General features: G+C 36.9%; 1 protein-coding gene and 1 long non-coding RNA gene across 13 annotated transcripts in view; one reads left to right on the top strand and one right to left on the bottom strand.

Annotated features, from left to right (window-relative positions):
- Positions 1-12,574, top strand: part of LOC141551886 (uncharacterized) — a 27,981-nt gene extending 15,407 nt beyond the window's left edge. Inside the window, exon 3 of the long non-coding RNA XR_012484992.1 lies at positions 12,406-12,574. This is a non-coding gene — a long non-coding RNA (uncharacterized LOC141551886). The remainder of the gene's footprint in view (positions 1-12,405) is intronic.
- Positions 1-17,622, bottom strand: part of ITPR1 (inositol 1,4,5-trisphosphate receptor type 1) — a 387,688-nt gene that overhangs the window by 38,690 nt on the left and 331,376 nt on the right. For 6 of the 12 annotated variants that reach the window (XM_074284052.1, XM_074284050.1, XM_074284051.1 and 3 more), the window contains 6 exons: positions 12,568-12,732; positions 5,979-6,174; positions 4,987-5,079; positions 3,925-4,064; positions 3,141-3,306; positions 1,325-1,485 (listed from right to left, as the gene is read on the bottom strand). In XM_074284052.1, the coding sequence (XP_074140153.1) occupies positions 1,325-1,485; positions 3,141-3,306; positions 3,925-4,064; positions 4,987-5,079; positions 5,979-6,174; positions 12,568-12,732 (921 nt within the window). Of the gene's footprint in view, positions 1-1,324; positions 1,486-3,140; positions 3,307-3,924; positions 4,068-4,986; positions 5,080-5,978; positions 6,175-12,567; positions 12,733-17,622 lie in introns of all 12 variants that reach the window. The other 6 variants (XM_074284045.1, XM_074284042.1, XM_074284046.1 and 3 more) reach the window with 1 other exon arrangement.

Consider the following 17,622-nt stretch of genomic DNA (forward strand, 5'->3'; position numbering starts at 1 on the left):
TTCAGCCCAACAGAGATTCCCTAAAATTAAACAAACTAGTCTGCTTGCTATTCATCCTATGCCTTTGTGTGCTCTCTGTCTTTCTTCTTTTGAACCATGCTCAAAGCCATTTTCAGGAATCCTTTCCTGATTAGGAGTTGTTGCTGCTGTTCAGTAATTTTTCAGTCGTGGCTGACTCTACATAACCCCATTGTGATTTTCTTGGCAAAGATACTAGAATGGTTTGCCATTTCCTTCTCCAAAATAGGAAACTGAGGCAAACTGAGTTAAGTAACCTCTCCAAGTTTACACACCAAGTAAATGTCTGAAGCCACATTTGAACTCAGGTTCTCCTGACTCCAGACCTGGCACTCCATCTGCTGCCTCACCTAGCTGCCTGATTTAAGAGTACCCAAAAGCTTTACTCCTTTCCTCCACACTTAATACTCAGTTTGTGTTATAATAGTCTGAATGGACTGTTAGTATATACTTTGAAGCCTAATGATCTTTTTTTAATAACTTGTACACTCCATTTCCTAAGCCAGGTTGTAAGCTACTCATGCATAAGCATTGAAATCTTGTTCTTCTTGGACCAGAATAGCTCTCTGCAGCATTTATCACAGGAGTGTTCCATTCTATTGCCAATAAACAGCCAGGCAGCAAATGAATTTGAACTGAAAGCCTGCCACATATAATCAATATTTACATATAAGATTTGAGCTTATTTACATACAATATTTTACAATCACAACTTAAAAAAAAAAGGGAGGTAGGGATCACTTAGGATAATGTATTATTAATCAGCATATATGAGTCTCCATTACCTGGAGGGGAAACTAGTGAGCTGCAGGGCTCTGCAAATATAATGGTGCCTTCCCTTCTTAAAACAGTTTAAACCACCAAGACCACCTAAGTTTTATAGCTTGTGTCTGCTCCTTTCATTATCTTCTCCCTTGCTCTTGAGAATCTTAATGAAGTGAGGCTACAGGTAGGAAAGAGCAGCTGGCTTGGCAACTTCCACAGAACAAATTCTGATCCCCCCCAAGGCCCTGCAAAAGCCTCATTCACTGAAAAATCACGATTGCCTCCTCTTCTAAGGAAATATCAGTGTTTCTAATCAATGACAAAATTAATGGTGGATTCAAACACCTCTCTTCACCTGATCCTCACCTGGTAACAAAACATCTACCTCAAAGGCTAACTAGAGGCCCAATGAAAACGTTAGCACACTACATGGTTCTGTTCTAGTGGGACACTAATTCGTGGGAGGCAGACCTAAACATGCATGCCTTAGGAGCTGCAACCAAAAGGCAAATATGCCCTTGAAGTGCATTTTTGTACTCACCTTGATCATTTCTGCCACATAACTTTCTGGCCCTGTGTACTCGGTGGAATCCTTCACCTTGACCAAGACAATGAAGCACAAATAATGCCACATGTTGTGTTCCTCTTTAATGTGCTCTTCAAAAGTGACCGTCTTGTTATCGAACTTGTCTCTTTCTAATCCTAAAAGAGGAGAGAACATAGTCTCTCTTTAGCACCAAAATAAGCTCTCTTTGCCCTACAAATTCCATCTAAAATGTGGATCTACTGGGCTTTCTAATGAACCTATTGATATACTTGTGCATACATTTAAACATCATGCAGATTTGAAAAGATACCCCAGACATAAATCAGAAGTTTTGCAGATTAAAGAACTTTTGACATCATTTGGTTTAATCACTTTTTTTTTTTTTACAAAGTTTAAAGAGATTGCATGTTTTGTCCCAGATGATTAAAGAAATAATAGATCAAGGATTTAAATTCAGCTCCTCTATGTCTCCCAATCAGTGGCTTTTTCACTATCTCATTTTCATCAAAGAATTAAGTGAAAACTTCATGCTATACTAATTGTAGCAGACAAACCATTAGTAGATTTTGTGAGCAAATCTCATATTTAACCTCATTAATTCAAACATTTCTTGAGTATCTGCTAAGTAAAATTCACTGTGCTAGGAACTGAGGAGATAAAAATATCTCTAAGACTTGGCCCTTGCCTCAGAGAGCTTATAGTCTAGTAGCCATGATTATTTCTCAGAAGATTAACTTAGAATACATTTAAATATAGCATCCTGATTAAATTCCAAGTTCCTTATGAGCTTGAAGCTTCGGTATCTTTTCCCCACCCACCCCTCATGTTTAGAATGCTCTCTCTTTAGTTGCTTATTGACCTCCCTGGCTTCCTTTAAGCCCCAACTAAAATCCTTTTGTTTACTAGAAACTTTCCCCATCCCTTAATAATTATAGGGTTTTCCCTCTGTTAATTATTTCCTACTTATTTTGCATATAGCTTGTTTTGTATATATTTATTTACATGTTTCCTCCCCCCCCCCAATTAGGTTATAAATTCCTTGAGGGGTTATTTTTTATCTCTTTTTGTATCCTCAGTACAAATACTGAAGATATGATGGTAGGAGGGAATGACCCATACTTTTCTTGAAAACCTCTTTTGTGAAATGATAATTGTTTTGCTGTTACATTAAAAAAAAATTAGGAGCAGCTAGATGGTGCAGTGGATAGAGCACCAGCCTTGAAGTCAGGACTACCTGAGTTCAAATCTGGTCCCAGACACTTAACACTTCCTAGCTGTGTGACCCTGGGCAAGTCACTTAACCCCAATTGCTTCAGCAACACACACACACACACACACACACACACACACGCACACGGTTTAGATACTTTCTTCAAAAAAATTTTTAGAGGTTAAACCTACATGCATGTTTTGTTCCCTCTGAATCTGTTTAGAGTAGGAATATCAAAAGAGAAGACCCAAGCTAAGGGAACAACCACAAAATTGGGGCTCATGATTCAGGGCAGAACCCTCAGTCTTTGCTCCTTAGCACTGATCTGCTGTAAAAAATGTCATAGAGATGAAAACCCTGCTCAAGATGACTTAGGAAAGGCGCTGGGTTTCACCCAAGAATACTCTTTGCTCAAAGGACAGATGATGTAGAATAAGAATATAATCAGAACATTTCATGCCTAAGAAATCCATGGCCCATCATTAGGCATATTTTTAAAGCTCAGATTTCCCCAACACTCATCCATCCCAATGGGATGTGACTCCAGGCTGAACTAGGCCTTCCCTCCCTTGGTAATTTGAGGGGAGCAGCAAGACCTACCACAAATAAAGCAGGTGGTCTTCAAGATCTCTTCTTTCTTCTGCTTTTCACTCCTCAGGTCGGCAAAGGTATCGATGATGACCCCAAAAATCAGGTTAAGGACAATAATGATCACCATGAAGAAGAACAAGAGGTCATAAATCACTCGAGCAGCAAAGAGAGGCTCCTGGAGAAAAAAGAAGGGTCATAATTAATTCCAACCATTAGGCTTTATCGTTTTAGTTTTGACAGTTCTGTGGCAAAACAGCATTAGGAAACCTTTAAGCAAGCTTAAGCTAGACATATCTACCAGCATCTCTCAGTGCAAACTAAAACTTCTGGTGCCCATTAGTAGTTTTCCCTGCAGATACTGAAATAAGTGAAAACTATTACTTTCTACAAAGTTGATGAGCCCAGTTTGGGTTTTACAACTGTTTATTTTTTTACATATTCCTATTACAAATCATTAGTTCTTCTATTCCACCTGACATGAATAAACAAACTTTTGGGAGCCAAGATCTTTGGGAAAAGGAACTCAGGCCTCTGAACCTGATGATTGGTATAAATGTTGCAACTCTTTATGTGTAGACATAATAAAAGCTGTCCCTTTATAGATTGCAAATTTCCATACATGACACGACCATGGATATACCAGAACAGTATGGAGAAAGTATGAGTGCACATTCGACCACTGATCCCCATTTATTTTGCTTCCTCCTATTTTCTTCAGTATACATTTAATCTGATTTACTGTGCACTATCACCCACCCACGTCTCTCTTCCTTCCCCTTCCATATTAATTTACCTCTTTGGATGGCTTCCTGAGCACATCTCCTACTCCGCCCCCACTTCTCAGTCCATGACTCAGCACAGTAACAATACACATCAGTAATGTCTCACACGTATGTTCCTTATCTTCTTCAATTTGTTCTGCAGGAGTCAGCTCTGCTATAACATAGCAAGTAATAACAGGTTTAAAGTGTGAGAAAATATATACCATGATTTTGATTATTATATTTCTTGAATGCCATTTCACTAGCTGACAAGCCTGAAAGGAAAATAAATTCAGAAACCAAGGGTAAAAGATCCAAATGTTTCCATTCACAATATGTAACCATCAAGAGCAGCATTTCATATTTTTAAAGACTGTAGCATTAACCACGAGTAACTTCCTCTGCTCTGTTCCAATGGTATCCTTTCTTTGATGACATCTAAAAATATTTCTGAAATCTATAGGATTCTGGTTCCAGTCCCAATACTGACTCACTGTTCAATCTTAGGCAAGCTGCTTAATGCCTCTAAGCTCAGTGTTCTCATCTGTCCAATGAGGATACCACTACTTACCTACCTCATAAGACTACTGTGAACTTGAAATGGGATATACTGTATTCTATAAGCTGTAAAGGTATCTGTAAATATAACGTGGGCCTTCTTATTCATGGTCCTCTCTCCAGGCTAAAATATATTAAGAGGTCATTTGCATTCTTATTAGTATTATATTAATAGATCATCTGACACTTTCACATGCAATATTCCTGGCCTTTGTTCAGTTCTCTCCTTTAAAACCAAAACCAAAACCAACAAAACAAAACAAAACAAAAAACCTCCCTAACATTTGTGACATTTGCTAGCAGTTTCATTTTTAAGCAGAGAATCTGCTCCAACATGAACTTATCTGGGTCTCAATTTCCTTACATGTAAAATGGAGGAGGGGTGGCTAACAACTCATAATGGTCCCTTCTAGCTCACCCATTCTAGGGGCCTATAAATCTTACACAGTCTTAAATGTGGTATTATTAAATGTGGCCTATTAAAAAAAATCAGATTTAAGGAGGGGTTTAAAGGCTATCAAGTTCAAAGTGCCTACCTTCTGTGGGTACAGGAGAAGAACAGTTTTCTCCAGCCCCCAATCTACACACATCAGAATACAGGAACTCTCCTGCCAAACTTTCACTGGTGTCTGTAAAGACAAAGTTGGTGGTGAACAAACTGAACATATCTTGACAAAATGTTTAAAGTCATTAATTCATATCCCATTAAATAATTCTCTACAAAGATAAGTCATGTAACTGAACTATAATTAAAAGGAGTTGTATATGCTCATTTGGAAAATACCATTTCTAGATGAAATACATAAGCAGAGGATATGAATTTATGGATAGATCATGAAAAATATCATACTCACTAGCCTGCTTCTTCTATTTTAAAGAACCTCTCATATGGATACTACCAAACATGCACTGATTAAAGCAACAAGTATCAAAATTCTGGACCTAGCATTAATTGATATTATAAGTTATCTTAGTTCCAGAATGACTGACTTCTAATGTTCATATTGGTCAAGAGGTGAAATCAAGTTAGTTTCAACTGGTATGATGAGAGCATGTGCCCACAGATGAATAATCTTTTAAGATTTTAAAGTTTAAAGAGAGGAAACCAAAACTGTAGACAAAAATTGGTCAACACATTGTATGTATTTCTTGGGTAGGAAGTTACTGTGAAATCTTCAAAAAAAACCCCCCAAAACTGGGTCACCAAACATTGTGGTACATGTGGGCAAAGAATTTGACCATCACTCAAATCTATGAGTTTTGGGAACCTGCTAAATTAAAGTTCAAAATCATGATCAACTCTTGAAAAGTAGACACAACACAATTGTTTGAAACATGTGAGTTCAGCACTGCTGAAGGATTTAATTTTAAATCCCATTTTCTAGGTGTTCAGAAGATATATGTCATTAAATTTGTTGGAAAAAATTTTATATAATAACATTATTTGTACTTTTGTTCCTCTTTCCCCTCTTTCTTTACTGCACCTTCCCTCAAGCTAGATAAAAGGACTGAAACATTTAAAACAGACCTGGAAGTGAGGTTTCATTGGGCAATCTATCTACTTCTAGGATAAAGTCATCCTTGAAGAACAGATAGCCCACAATGGAGAACAGGTAAACCAGGATGAGGGCAAGAACAGCAGTCAGGATGATGGATCGTCCATTGCGAGTAACACTTTTAATGACATTAAGCAGAGTCTCTTCTCTGTAGACTAAGTCAAAAAGCTAAAAGAACAAACAAACAAAATCCAAGAAAAAAGAAATGTATATCTCAGTTTGTATCAATAATTCTGTAAGGATTTATATAGTATCAATGCAATGAGGTTTTTTTTCCCCCAATCCCCCTCTCCCCAGCTGCTAGTGCCTTCCCTTTTGAGGCTATTTTTTAATCTACTTTTTATATATTGCCTAGTCATTTACATGTTTTCACACCATTTGAATATGGATTTCTTGAGAAGAGAGATTGTTTTTGTATTCTTTTTATTAGTATCTGGCCCACAGTAATTAATTAATAAATGTTTGTTGACTGCTGACTGACTGATAATATTAGGTTAGCAGTATCTTAGCACTTTAAGGTTTGCAAAGTATTTATATATATTATCTCATTCTACCCTCACAACACCCCTAGTGGTGGAAAAATCCATCTGACATTCACTGTTTCTTACCAGAACTAGATCCAACCTTTCTCACTTTAAATGGAGCTGGCTCCTGGGAAAATAAACAATTAATTCAAATGAACATTTATTATGTGCCTGCTACCTGTCTAACACTCTTAAATGCTGGGTTAAAAACACAAAATCTAAATAGTCCCTGCCCTTGTAGGGGCATTTAGGGAAGAGAAGGGGACATCATATACATTATAATAAAATATTGCAAAGGAGGAAAGGCACTTGGAACTGGGCCTCTTGAAGAAGGCATTTAAATTAAGCCTCAAATGAAACTGAAGAACACAAGAAATAAAGATGAGGAAGGAGTACACTTCAGGCCTAGAGAGCAACTGGGGTAAAAACATGGAAAAGGGACATGTCATATACTGAGGAGAGTTCACATAAACTGGTGCAGAGCCTCTTTTCATTAAGGTATCTACTGCAATTTGGGATGGGAACAAGGGGTAAGGTGTGAACTCGGGCAAGTCATGTTGTTTTTTTGGGTCTTGATATAGAATAAATCACTTGGACTTGACTAAAGAGATCTCTTTCAGCTGTAATAATCTAACTGGACATTGACAGCACATGGCCCATTGGGACACCATTGGATTGTGTAACTAGCTTTAGGAGGGCCCATATTTTGACTTAGTTTGTGAGTCTCTTTTTCTACACACTTCTATTTGCTGTGAGACCCTGTAAATGGTATACTGGACAGAAATAACCCAAGTATTAGGGAACTAAAGCTCTGGTCTCAACTCTACATTAAAAAGTTGAACAATCTTGAAAAAATCACTTAATGTAGCTGAACGTCTGCTTCTTCATCCATAAAATCGGGGGGGGGGGGGGAGGCGGGGAGCTGATATAGATAAACTTAAATGTCTTTTATTCACTTCTATTGTTTTTGTCTTTCATTTTCGGGCCCATCACACAGATCCAATTGACTTGTCCACCTCCTTAACTTCAAGAAGTGTTCTGAGACTGACTATGAGTAAGATACAAGGCTTAGGCTAAAAATATGAAAAATACCAGGCAAGTTAAATATCATCCCATTTTATATTCAAAAAATTCTATGATCTCATTGATTTGGGAGCTTCCTTCAGGGAGAAAGACCATTGATCTTGTGGAACTCTCCTATGTTTTCCTAAAAAGCTTAGCACATAAGAACTGCTCAGGACTCTGGACTTCTTCCCAATGCCATGATGGTACCAGGGAAAAAGGTACTAGGCTGTACAAACAGCCTAGTAATTCCCTCCCTCCCCATGAAACCTACCTCTCTTTCTATCATATAATTCTTCAATGACATTCTTTATTTTTGTTCTTCTTTGGAATGGCATGTTGGTTATAAGCTGTAGCCTGTTCATACCCACCATACACCCTTCCATCCCTCCCTATAAGATACAGATCTTTAATTCTTCAGTGACAGTGTTCCAGATCTCTCTGCCCCACAATCCTATTGCCAAACAGCAAAAAAATGAAGAGATGGGCTTTTGCTCTTCTGAGAATCTTGGAGTCCATAAAAATACTCTGTAATTTTCCAAATTAACCTTCTCTCTTCCTCCTTTCAAACTCTAAATCTAGATCATTGTCTGTATTGTGTTCTATTGGACATTAATTCCTTTCTGAAGAAATCATATAATTTTTACATTTGGGTGCGCCTCATTACTTTGTCCTAAACCTCATTTTCCAATAGTTTCTCTTTATTCTTACTTTTTCCCACTTTTTCTGTTACTTTTGAAGGCTCTTATCAAGTGCTTCCTTGAATTTCTTCACCACTTCATCCTTAGCAAATGATGTTGGGGCATAAACAACGCTAATTTTCATAGTGATCTTTTTGTAAATACTTAATTACTGCAAATGTCACATGAAATAACACGTGTAGTTTGGGGCATATGAGGAAACCCAAATCAAACCATTTCTCCTGCAACTTCCTTTTTTTTTTTTCTTTCTGGTTTTGTTTATAATAAGAAAATTATAATATATAATATAATATATAAAAATAAAATGTAATATAATCAATGTTACCCTACTAAGGTTCCATTCCCCTGTGACAGAGATAAGAATTTCACCTATAAAATATTACCAGGCAAACTAAATCTATTGGCACTTTTACAACTGTGTATCTTTTGCTGCCTTTCCCATCTCTCCGGCACCTTCCCTGCAGATGCAGTAAGAGGACTTCGTAGGACTGAAAGCCATTTCACATTATTCTGTATTCTATTGGTGACCCTGGCCAAAAGCATTTCAACACTAGGCTCCCTACCTCATAGGGAGGTCAGTGCCTTTCAGCGATCAGCAAGGCCGATAGTTAGAAAATAGGCCTCCTTTGTCCCTTGAGTCATATTTGAAGCCTTCCCAGTGTGGCTGATCCTGCCAGAGATTGTGCTTCATGATCATAGCTCCTGAAATCCCAGGGACAACTCCATATTATATTGAGTTGTCTCATTAGGAATTTCTTGGAGTAGTCCATCTAAGTCAGCTGGGGGTAGATGAGACAGAGTGGGAGTCAGGAAATCTAGCTAAAACATACTAGCTGTATGTTTTAACCTTTGTTTGACTCAGTTTCTTCAACTAAAACAATAATAGCAAGTCCATAGGAGTTTTTCCAATAGGAATTTTACATAAATTGGGAAGATCAGTGAGAGGACAGCTCTAAAAAGCACTTAGCACAGTACCTGAATGTAGTAGGACTACATAAATGCTTATTCTCTTCTTTTCCCATAAAATGTGAAACTTAGCACTGGTCAAATTGATTAAATATATTTTTTTCCAGTAAGATAGAATACACAGGAAAAAAGTAACATCACTTTTTTATATTTAACCTACCAAACTCTTATTTTTATTTCAGGACCAGGGGGTCTTGGAAATTGTATCTTTAAATGTTTTGATAACAGTATTTCAATCTAATTGGTTTTTTTATAATTTGATATATTTTACTTTATTATTATAGTAATAGATAGTATTTATATGGCTCCTTAAGGTTTGCAAAATGCCAAATATATGGTAACTCTTTTGATTACTGCAACAACAGAGGGTGAGGGGGGAGAAAGTAGAGATAAGGAAATTAAGTCTGAGTGAAGTAAAGTAATTTGTTCAGAATCCTACAGCTAGGATGCATCAGAAGCAGAATTTGAGATTTTCCCAACTCCACCCTTTTTATCCACTAAACCATAAATTGCATGCACTTAAAAGCATTATTCTAAGGAGGTCCACAAACCTCACCAGACTGCCCTAGGGCTACAACATGAAGAGTTCAAGCACCTCCTTTTTACTATATCAAACTAGCTTTCCTTATGGCCATAATTTCAAAAGCATTTTTACATTTTCCACTAAGTTTCTACTATAAGTGGCTTAGCAATGAATTATTCAATGGCTTTGTACTTTTAAAGCTTGAAAAGGGAGTGTGTGACAGGGTCACTTCTTAACTGTGTTGTGTGATCCTGCCTAAGTCACCAAAACTCTTTCAGCCTCTGTTTCCTCATCTATAAAATGGGAATAATGATTGTATCTGTCTTCCAGGATTCTTGTCAGGTTCAAGGGAGATAAAATATGTGCAACATTTTGGAAACTTTATAGCATGATATAAAAGCTAACCACTACTGTTATGTGATTTGGATTTTTGTTAATAACTTTGTTACTAGTCTGGAGCCATATTTTCTAATGACTGGTTAGGGCCAACCCAAATTCTTACATACATGCTACTTTGTGTATCTTAAGACTGACTGCAGTGTCTTGCTTGTCTCTCAAACACATAAATGATGCCCTGGATCTCCTGGAGACCACAGAGCCGGCAACTTTTCGGGACAGTGCAAGAAGGCTATAAGCAAGCTTGGGAAAGAACCAATCTTGGGTAAAGTTTACAGAAGCTGTGAGTATACTTATCTTCTTTGATGTTAGGTGATAGATTAGAGAATTTTAAAAGTGAGCTGCATTATGAGTTACACAAGGTTCACTGAAGTAATAAGCCTTTCACAACTGCCAGTGAAAGGGAGCTAATAAGGAAGAACATGAAGGCATTGGGAAGGTAAGGTACTACACTAGCTAGGGCCAAGGCTAAGATCATATGTATGCTAGAACCTCCCTTTTCCAGAAAAGACTCTTTTTACAGTGTTTTAATCTTGTCTTTATACCCCCCCCCCCTCCACAGGAGGATGAAAAGGACATGGTAAGACCTTGTGAAGTTGTATGACATAACCATGATCTAAAGCACTGGTCCAAATACAAACTGGTCCATTGGATTCCTAGCTGTCAATTTCTAATCACAAAAGAAAAGACATTTCCCAAATCTAGCTTCTTGCCAGCCCAAATGATACCTGAGTGCAGAAACATATTTGGTGCCATAACTCAATATTTCCTGGGTGACACTGGCCCCTTTGCCTCATATCCCACAATCGGGTCAAATGTCTGACCATGTTAGTTCGAAAACTCTTGTCTACCTACAACTTATCATAAGAGGAAAAAACAAAAGCTAATCCTGGAAATGTTATCTCTGAAGTACATACCATGCAAAGAACTTGATGTATCTCAAAACTTGTCAAGGAGGGATTCTGAGGTGGGGTAGGAAGAGACTGGATTTTTAAACAGTTTTCAGCCCTTTGCTAAACTAACTTGCTAGGCTAACCCTTTAGATCTTAAGGAATTTGCATTTTTACATGCTAAAGATAGATAAACAAAACTCTATACTTTCTCTAATTTAAAAAAAATTTTCTAATTTACAAAAGAAGGGATTCAATCTTTCTGCCAAAGGTCTGTACTCCTATTCAAATATAAAAGGAGTGAACAGTTAATTGATTCTGTAATCAAAAACTAAGCTGTAAGGAAAGGGGCCTGAACAAACTCGTTTCCTTCTAGAATCTACCAAGACATTAATTGCCTGCATTGGATCAGAATTAAGTGACCTATTTTGAAAGATCTTCTGTCCCAATAGCTATACCAAGTAGAATGCCCAAACCTTTTGATTCAGAAATAGTTCTTAGTTACAAGTCTGAACTGAGTACTTAACCCTCAAATTTACCCCAGACAGCCTTGAATCCTGCCAATCAGATATACCTTTCCAGGCAAGTCATGGCCAAAATAGAAAGAGGAGGACTCTAGGGAGAGAATAGGGACTTTTCTTTCTAGTTTTTTTAAGATTTTTTTTTTTTTTTAATAACTGAGAAGCAGAAAATTTAACTTGCAGCAAGTCATACAGGAGGTTATAATTAAGCATCCTTGAACCTTTTAAATCAGGCCTACTTTCTATGTACTTCTCTTCCCATTCCCCACACACGGATGAGTGCTGTCTAATATTATATATAAAAAAATTTCCTTTATTATCATAATTAAAGATATTTTATCAGATGGAGAAATTCAGAGGCAACATCATCAAAAGAAACACAATGCAATGTGGTGGTTGGAATCTTAGGGTTTTAGGCCAGTCACTTAATCACTTTAAGCCTCAGTTTCTTTATTTATAAAATCAAAGTAAAACCACCTGCCCAGCTTCCTTTTCACTGGCCACTCCTTTTCCCCCCTACCCAAGGCTGGTTCACATCCCTCCTTCTGCCTTCTAGTTTCTTTCAAGGCTCACTTCAAACAAATCTCACCTTGAGTAGGAAATAGTCCTTCAGGCCTCTTCCAGTCCTGCTTCCCCTCTGACACTGCCTTTCTATTACTTGTGTGTACATATTGAGGTTGTGGACTTATTAGCATGGGTTTCCTCCCTCAGAATGTGACATTTGTTCCTGCCTTTCTCTGTATCCCCCATGCTCAGCCCAATGCCTGGTACTTTATTGGTGCTTAATAAATGTTTGTTCCCTCACTATTTCACTAGGTGGTTGGCAGGAGCAAAGGAGATAGCCTAAGTGAAAGCCTTTTCAAAATGATAAAGTATGAATGTCATGTATCATCAGCTCCTGGTCCAGAATCTAACCACGACAAATGATCAAGAAGCATTTTAGAACTGAACAACTGAACCCAAGAATTGGTTACCTACCAACAGACTGTAGAAGAATTCATGAACGAAGAGTCCCATGGCACAGATGAGAAGATATAAGAGGTGATAAAGGAATTCTACATCCAGGATCATCGCCCGGTATCCTCTTGTGAAGGTCCCACAGTTACCAACAAAGCTCATCAGGAAGATGATTTTATTACAGACCTAAGCACAGTGACAGGAAAGGTTAAACATAGCAGAGCACTCTCAAATTAGAGAGAGATGTAAAAGCTCAGGGGATGTGCCTCTTCCTCCCCATCTCCCCTTCTTCCTCCCTATCCGCACCACTCCCTTCCCTACCATTCTAATGCCTACTGCTTAAAGCATGGACCCAAAAATGGAATGTTGGACTACTACATGCTCTAATAATAAAACAAGGGATATTCTAAAGGGAGGTTTTGGTGATCTAGTCAACTAATTACTTTGCTTTTCAGGTATATTATAGATTTTATATGAAATAGAATGTTTCTTACTCAGACGATGCTGCTGTTTATGTCCCAAAACACTCACACATGCACACACATACAGCACAATAATTTTCAAAATGAATCATTTCTAAAATCTTCATTTGAGTATGCCAAAAAATTATCTTAAGTCAGTTACCTTACGTTAATCACCACTACAAAATAAATGTTAAGTTTGTATTACATCCTAAGCCTTGGAGGGGGGGAGGATTTAAGTGAGAATCTCAAGTTATGTCCTCTGTAATTGCAGTTGGTCATTGTGTCACTCAGAGTTTCTAAATTTTCAAAATTGTTTATCTTTACAATATGTTATATAAATTGTTCTTTTGGTTCTGCCTACTTCATTCTACATCAGTTCATATTAAGTCTCCCAGGATTTCTCTGGAATTATCCCTTTCCTAATTTCTTATAGCATAATAGTATTTTATGTCATTCATGTACCATGACTTGTTCATTTGTTTCTCAGTTGATAGGTCCCCCTCCTCATCTCCTGACTCTAATACTTTGTCACTATAAAAAAAGCTACCATTGACATTTTCATAAGGAGTATTTTACTATTTGATATGTAGACCTAGTAGAGGTATTGCTAAATCAAAAGGCATATACAGTTCAATAGCTTTTGAGGAATAGTTCCAGAATGGAGGGCCAATTCACAAATCTACCAATATTTCACTGATGTACTTGTTTTCCCACAGTACCTCTCATCAATCCCCACCCCCAACTGTTTTTTAGCTTTTCCAATTTGGTGAGTATGAGTTGTTTTAAATTTTTTTCCTAATTTACTATTGATTTAGAGCATTTTAAGAACTGTTGAGAACTTGCATTTCTTCTTCTAAACCGATTTATATCTTTTGACACGAATTTATCAAAAGGAGAATAACTTTTTTTCTTATAAATCTGAATCAGCTCTCTATTAATCTAAGAATGCAACCTTCATCAAAGAAATTGGCTATAATTTCTCATTTGCCTATTTCTTTTCTAATTTTACTTGCACTGGTTTTGTTTGTGCAAATACTTTTTAATTTAAAAATTATCCATTTTACCATCTGTGATTTTTTCTAATTCAGTAAGTTCTGTTTCCATAGATCTGACAAGTTATTTCTCCTTTATTTCTCTAATTTGTTTATGATTTCTTCATTTATGTCCAAGCCACATTACCTAATTGAAGCTTATAGAGGTCTATAACTAGTTTCTGCCAGATTGATTTCCAGTTTTTTTGTTTTGTTTTGTTTTGTTTTTTTGTCAAAAAGTAAGTTCTTGTTCTAATATCTTGGATCTTGGGTTTAGCAAACACTAGGCTGCTGTGCTTGACCTTTGCTTCTGTATATTATATACCTAATCTCCTTCACTGAACAATCTCTCAGTTTTTTACCCCATAGTGTTTTGATGTTCACTGCTCTGTAGTGATATTTGGATTCTTGATCTTTTGTTCATTTAGATGAATTCTGTTCATTATTTCTTCTAGTTCTATGAAATACTGCTTTTGTAGTTTGATAGGAATAGAACTGTATAATTAATTTAGGTAGTATTGCATATCTATACGTGAGCAATTAATATTTCTCCATTCAGATCTGGCATTACTTATGTAAAAAGTTTTTTTTTTGTAATTGTGTTCATAAAGTTCCTGTGTGTATCTTGGTAGGTAGACTCCCAAATATTTTATACTTTTTGTTTTTATCTTAAGCGAAATTTTAAAAAATCTTTCTGATGGATTTGTTGGAAATAGGTAAAAGTGATGATTTTTTGAGCTTTGACTTTTAAACTGCAACTCTGCTCAAATTAACAGTTTCAGTTAGCTTTTTAGCTGACTAAAAAGTAAGAAGCATGCAATCTAAGGATGGGTTGAGAAACTTTATTTGGAAGAGAAAAGTCAGAAGTTTCCTTGGGGTCACATGCATATAAATTTGCCCATCCATCCCTTTTAGAAAAAATTCTGCTTTTGCTTAGAAATTCAGCTCTAGCAAAAGTAGATTGATAAGAAACTGGTATCCCTGAATCCTAGGGAGTGATCTTTAAATGACTTGATTGAATCTTCTTTTGCTGTTATTGTCATCTTAGCTCTGGATGTTGCCTGTCAGTTCACCTGGTTGGAAAGAGTAACTGAGCTTCTCGGGAATCAGATAAGCAGCATCTAGCTCTTCTAAACCCTCTAGGCTTGTTCAGAATATGAAAAATTTAATATCTTAATGGGGACTTTCCAATACACTACCTGATGGCATAGCAAAATTTTCACATGGTGGAAAAAAGTTCATTCTAACTTGTCTGTGAGGATAACAATGGAACAACATGAGTTCAATACAACCCAAGAATTTAATTTGTTGCTGTTCAGTCATTTTTAAAATCTTTGTCTGATTCTTTGTGACCCCATTAAGGATTTTTTTAAGGGGAAAGGGGAGATAAAGTCACACAGCTAGAAAATCACACAACTAGAAATCGTCTAAGACCATATTTGAACTCAAGAAGATGATATCCTTGAGTTCAGAACTTGCATTCTATCCACTGAGCTGGCTAGCTGCCCTTGAACATAATTTAGTCAAATGAACTATGCCAGGAATACAAACCAATTTCTATTCTCAAGAAACTTAAATTCTTTTGTGTCATACATCCCTTCCCTAGCTGAAATGACAGTATTTTTAGAGATTTATAAATCTCTCCATATTTTATGAACAACAAAATTCCATTCTTTAGATCCTCTGTCACTATCATATTTCAATGTCAGATTTCTTGAATGGATATTCTCTATCCACAATCTTCACAATTGTATTTCTATTAGTTGTTCAACCTTGTAATTGTGGCTTCTGCCTTTTCTACTCAATTCAAGCTGCTTTTTCAAAAATCACCAAAGGCCTTTAATCAACCTTCCTTTTTCTTAATCTAATCCTACTTTTGGCAATACTTAACTTTTCCTTGAAATTATTTACTCCTTCCTGGGGCTTCTATGATATTAAACTAATTTCCCTCCTAGCTCTGATTCCACCTTCTTTGTTTCCAGGAAGCTTCCTTTCCTTCTTCTATTCTCTAAATAAGGGCATTCCCTAAGGTTTAGTCTTCAGCTTTTTGTTCTACCTTCCTGGCCCTCTTCCATTAACTCCTTCTTTAGGGATGGATGAAATTCCAATGTCTAATGTCACCTCCCTCAAACACTCCAGTGTGAGGATCCTTCTAATAGCTTGGGGACCATCTTGTTTGGGTGTTCTGTTTCATTTCAAACTCAGTATGGATGAAGCTTGGTTTCTGCCGTTCCCAAAGCATCCTTCTCTGGTCTGTCTGTCCTCCCTCCCTCCCTCCCTTCTTTTTTCTCTCCCTTCCTCCCTCTTTCCTCCCTCCCTCCCTCCCTTCATTCCTTCCTTCCATGTTTCCTTCTTTTATCATTTTCCTAATCATTCAAGGTCTGAAATCTGAGTCATCATTTAAAAATCCAGTGAGAAGAGTAATATGTTACTTTCTTGATAACAGTTGGCTGTATCCCATGAATGCAGGATCACAGATTCAGAAACAGCAGAGAGGCTTTATTTTTACAGATGATGAAACAATTCTTGAGCAATAATTGGACTTGAGCAAAGTCATACAACTGGCAAGTATCAAAGACAGTATTTGAACCCAAATCTGCCAGTTTCTGAGTCTTGTCCCCTACCCATGGCATCACCCTTATTGACGATCTATGATTCTAACTCTCCTTTTCTCAATATTCATCAGTCAGATATGTTTTTTCCAATCCATTTTCAGTGTGATCACTTGAGTTTTTAGCACCTCATGTCAGGATCACTCTAACAAATGGCCTTCATTAATGTTAATATTTGTAAAGAACTTAGCCCAGTAGACACTTAATAAATGCCTGTTCCTACTATCCCTCTCTTCCTTCTTCCAGTCTCTCTGATACTTCCAAGAATACCACCATCAAAGTAATCTTCATCAAATTACTCTCTCTATATATCATCCCTTCTGCTAAAAAAAAAAACAAAAACAAAAACAAAAACAAACAAACAAAAAAAAAAACAAAAAACATCAAAGGCTCCCTACTATCTATAGAAAAAAAAATCTCCTGCATTTTGGCCAAAAGCCTTAGCTCTTACCACCTTTCTGTAATCCTTTATTTTAGCCAAAGTGACATATTTATCATTCCCATGACATGCTTTGCAATTTCTTCCACCTCCCTGATTTTTCCCCCATCTTATTCTACCTGAGTAGAATGTCTACCCCTTTTTTCCTCCTGTGTACAAAACTCAATTCACCTTTTCTAGAAAACCTTTCTGACCACATACCATCTTACCATTTACTCTGCTACTCTAAGCTCCAGACCACTGGATCTCTAGAGATTCTACCTTGGGGAGCTGTCCCAGTTTTGAAACTTCTATCCTTGGATTACACTGTCCTGACTAGGGAGTGAACGAGCACAAATTCTAGTTCTACTTCCAGCTTCACATCCCTACCATCTACCCCCAGTATTCCTCTTAAAGTTCACCCAGCCCAATTTCATTTCTTTCTTGCTTGTGTGAGAACTAATAACTATAGGTACAAAATTCATATAAAGGAAAGCTATCAAAAAATGTCATGTAAAATCCATGAAGAACAGTCATTACTAACTAGCAGG

This window comes from Sminthopsis crassicaudata, chromosome 1, assembly GCF_048593235.1.
Source record: "Sminthopsis crassicaudata isolate SCR6 chromosome 1, ASM4859323v1, whole genome shotgun sequence".
NCBI classification, from domain to species: domain Eukaryota; kingdom Metazoa; phylum Chordata; class Mammalia; order Dasyuromorphia; family Dasyuridae; genus Sminthopsis; species Sminthopsis crassicaudata.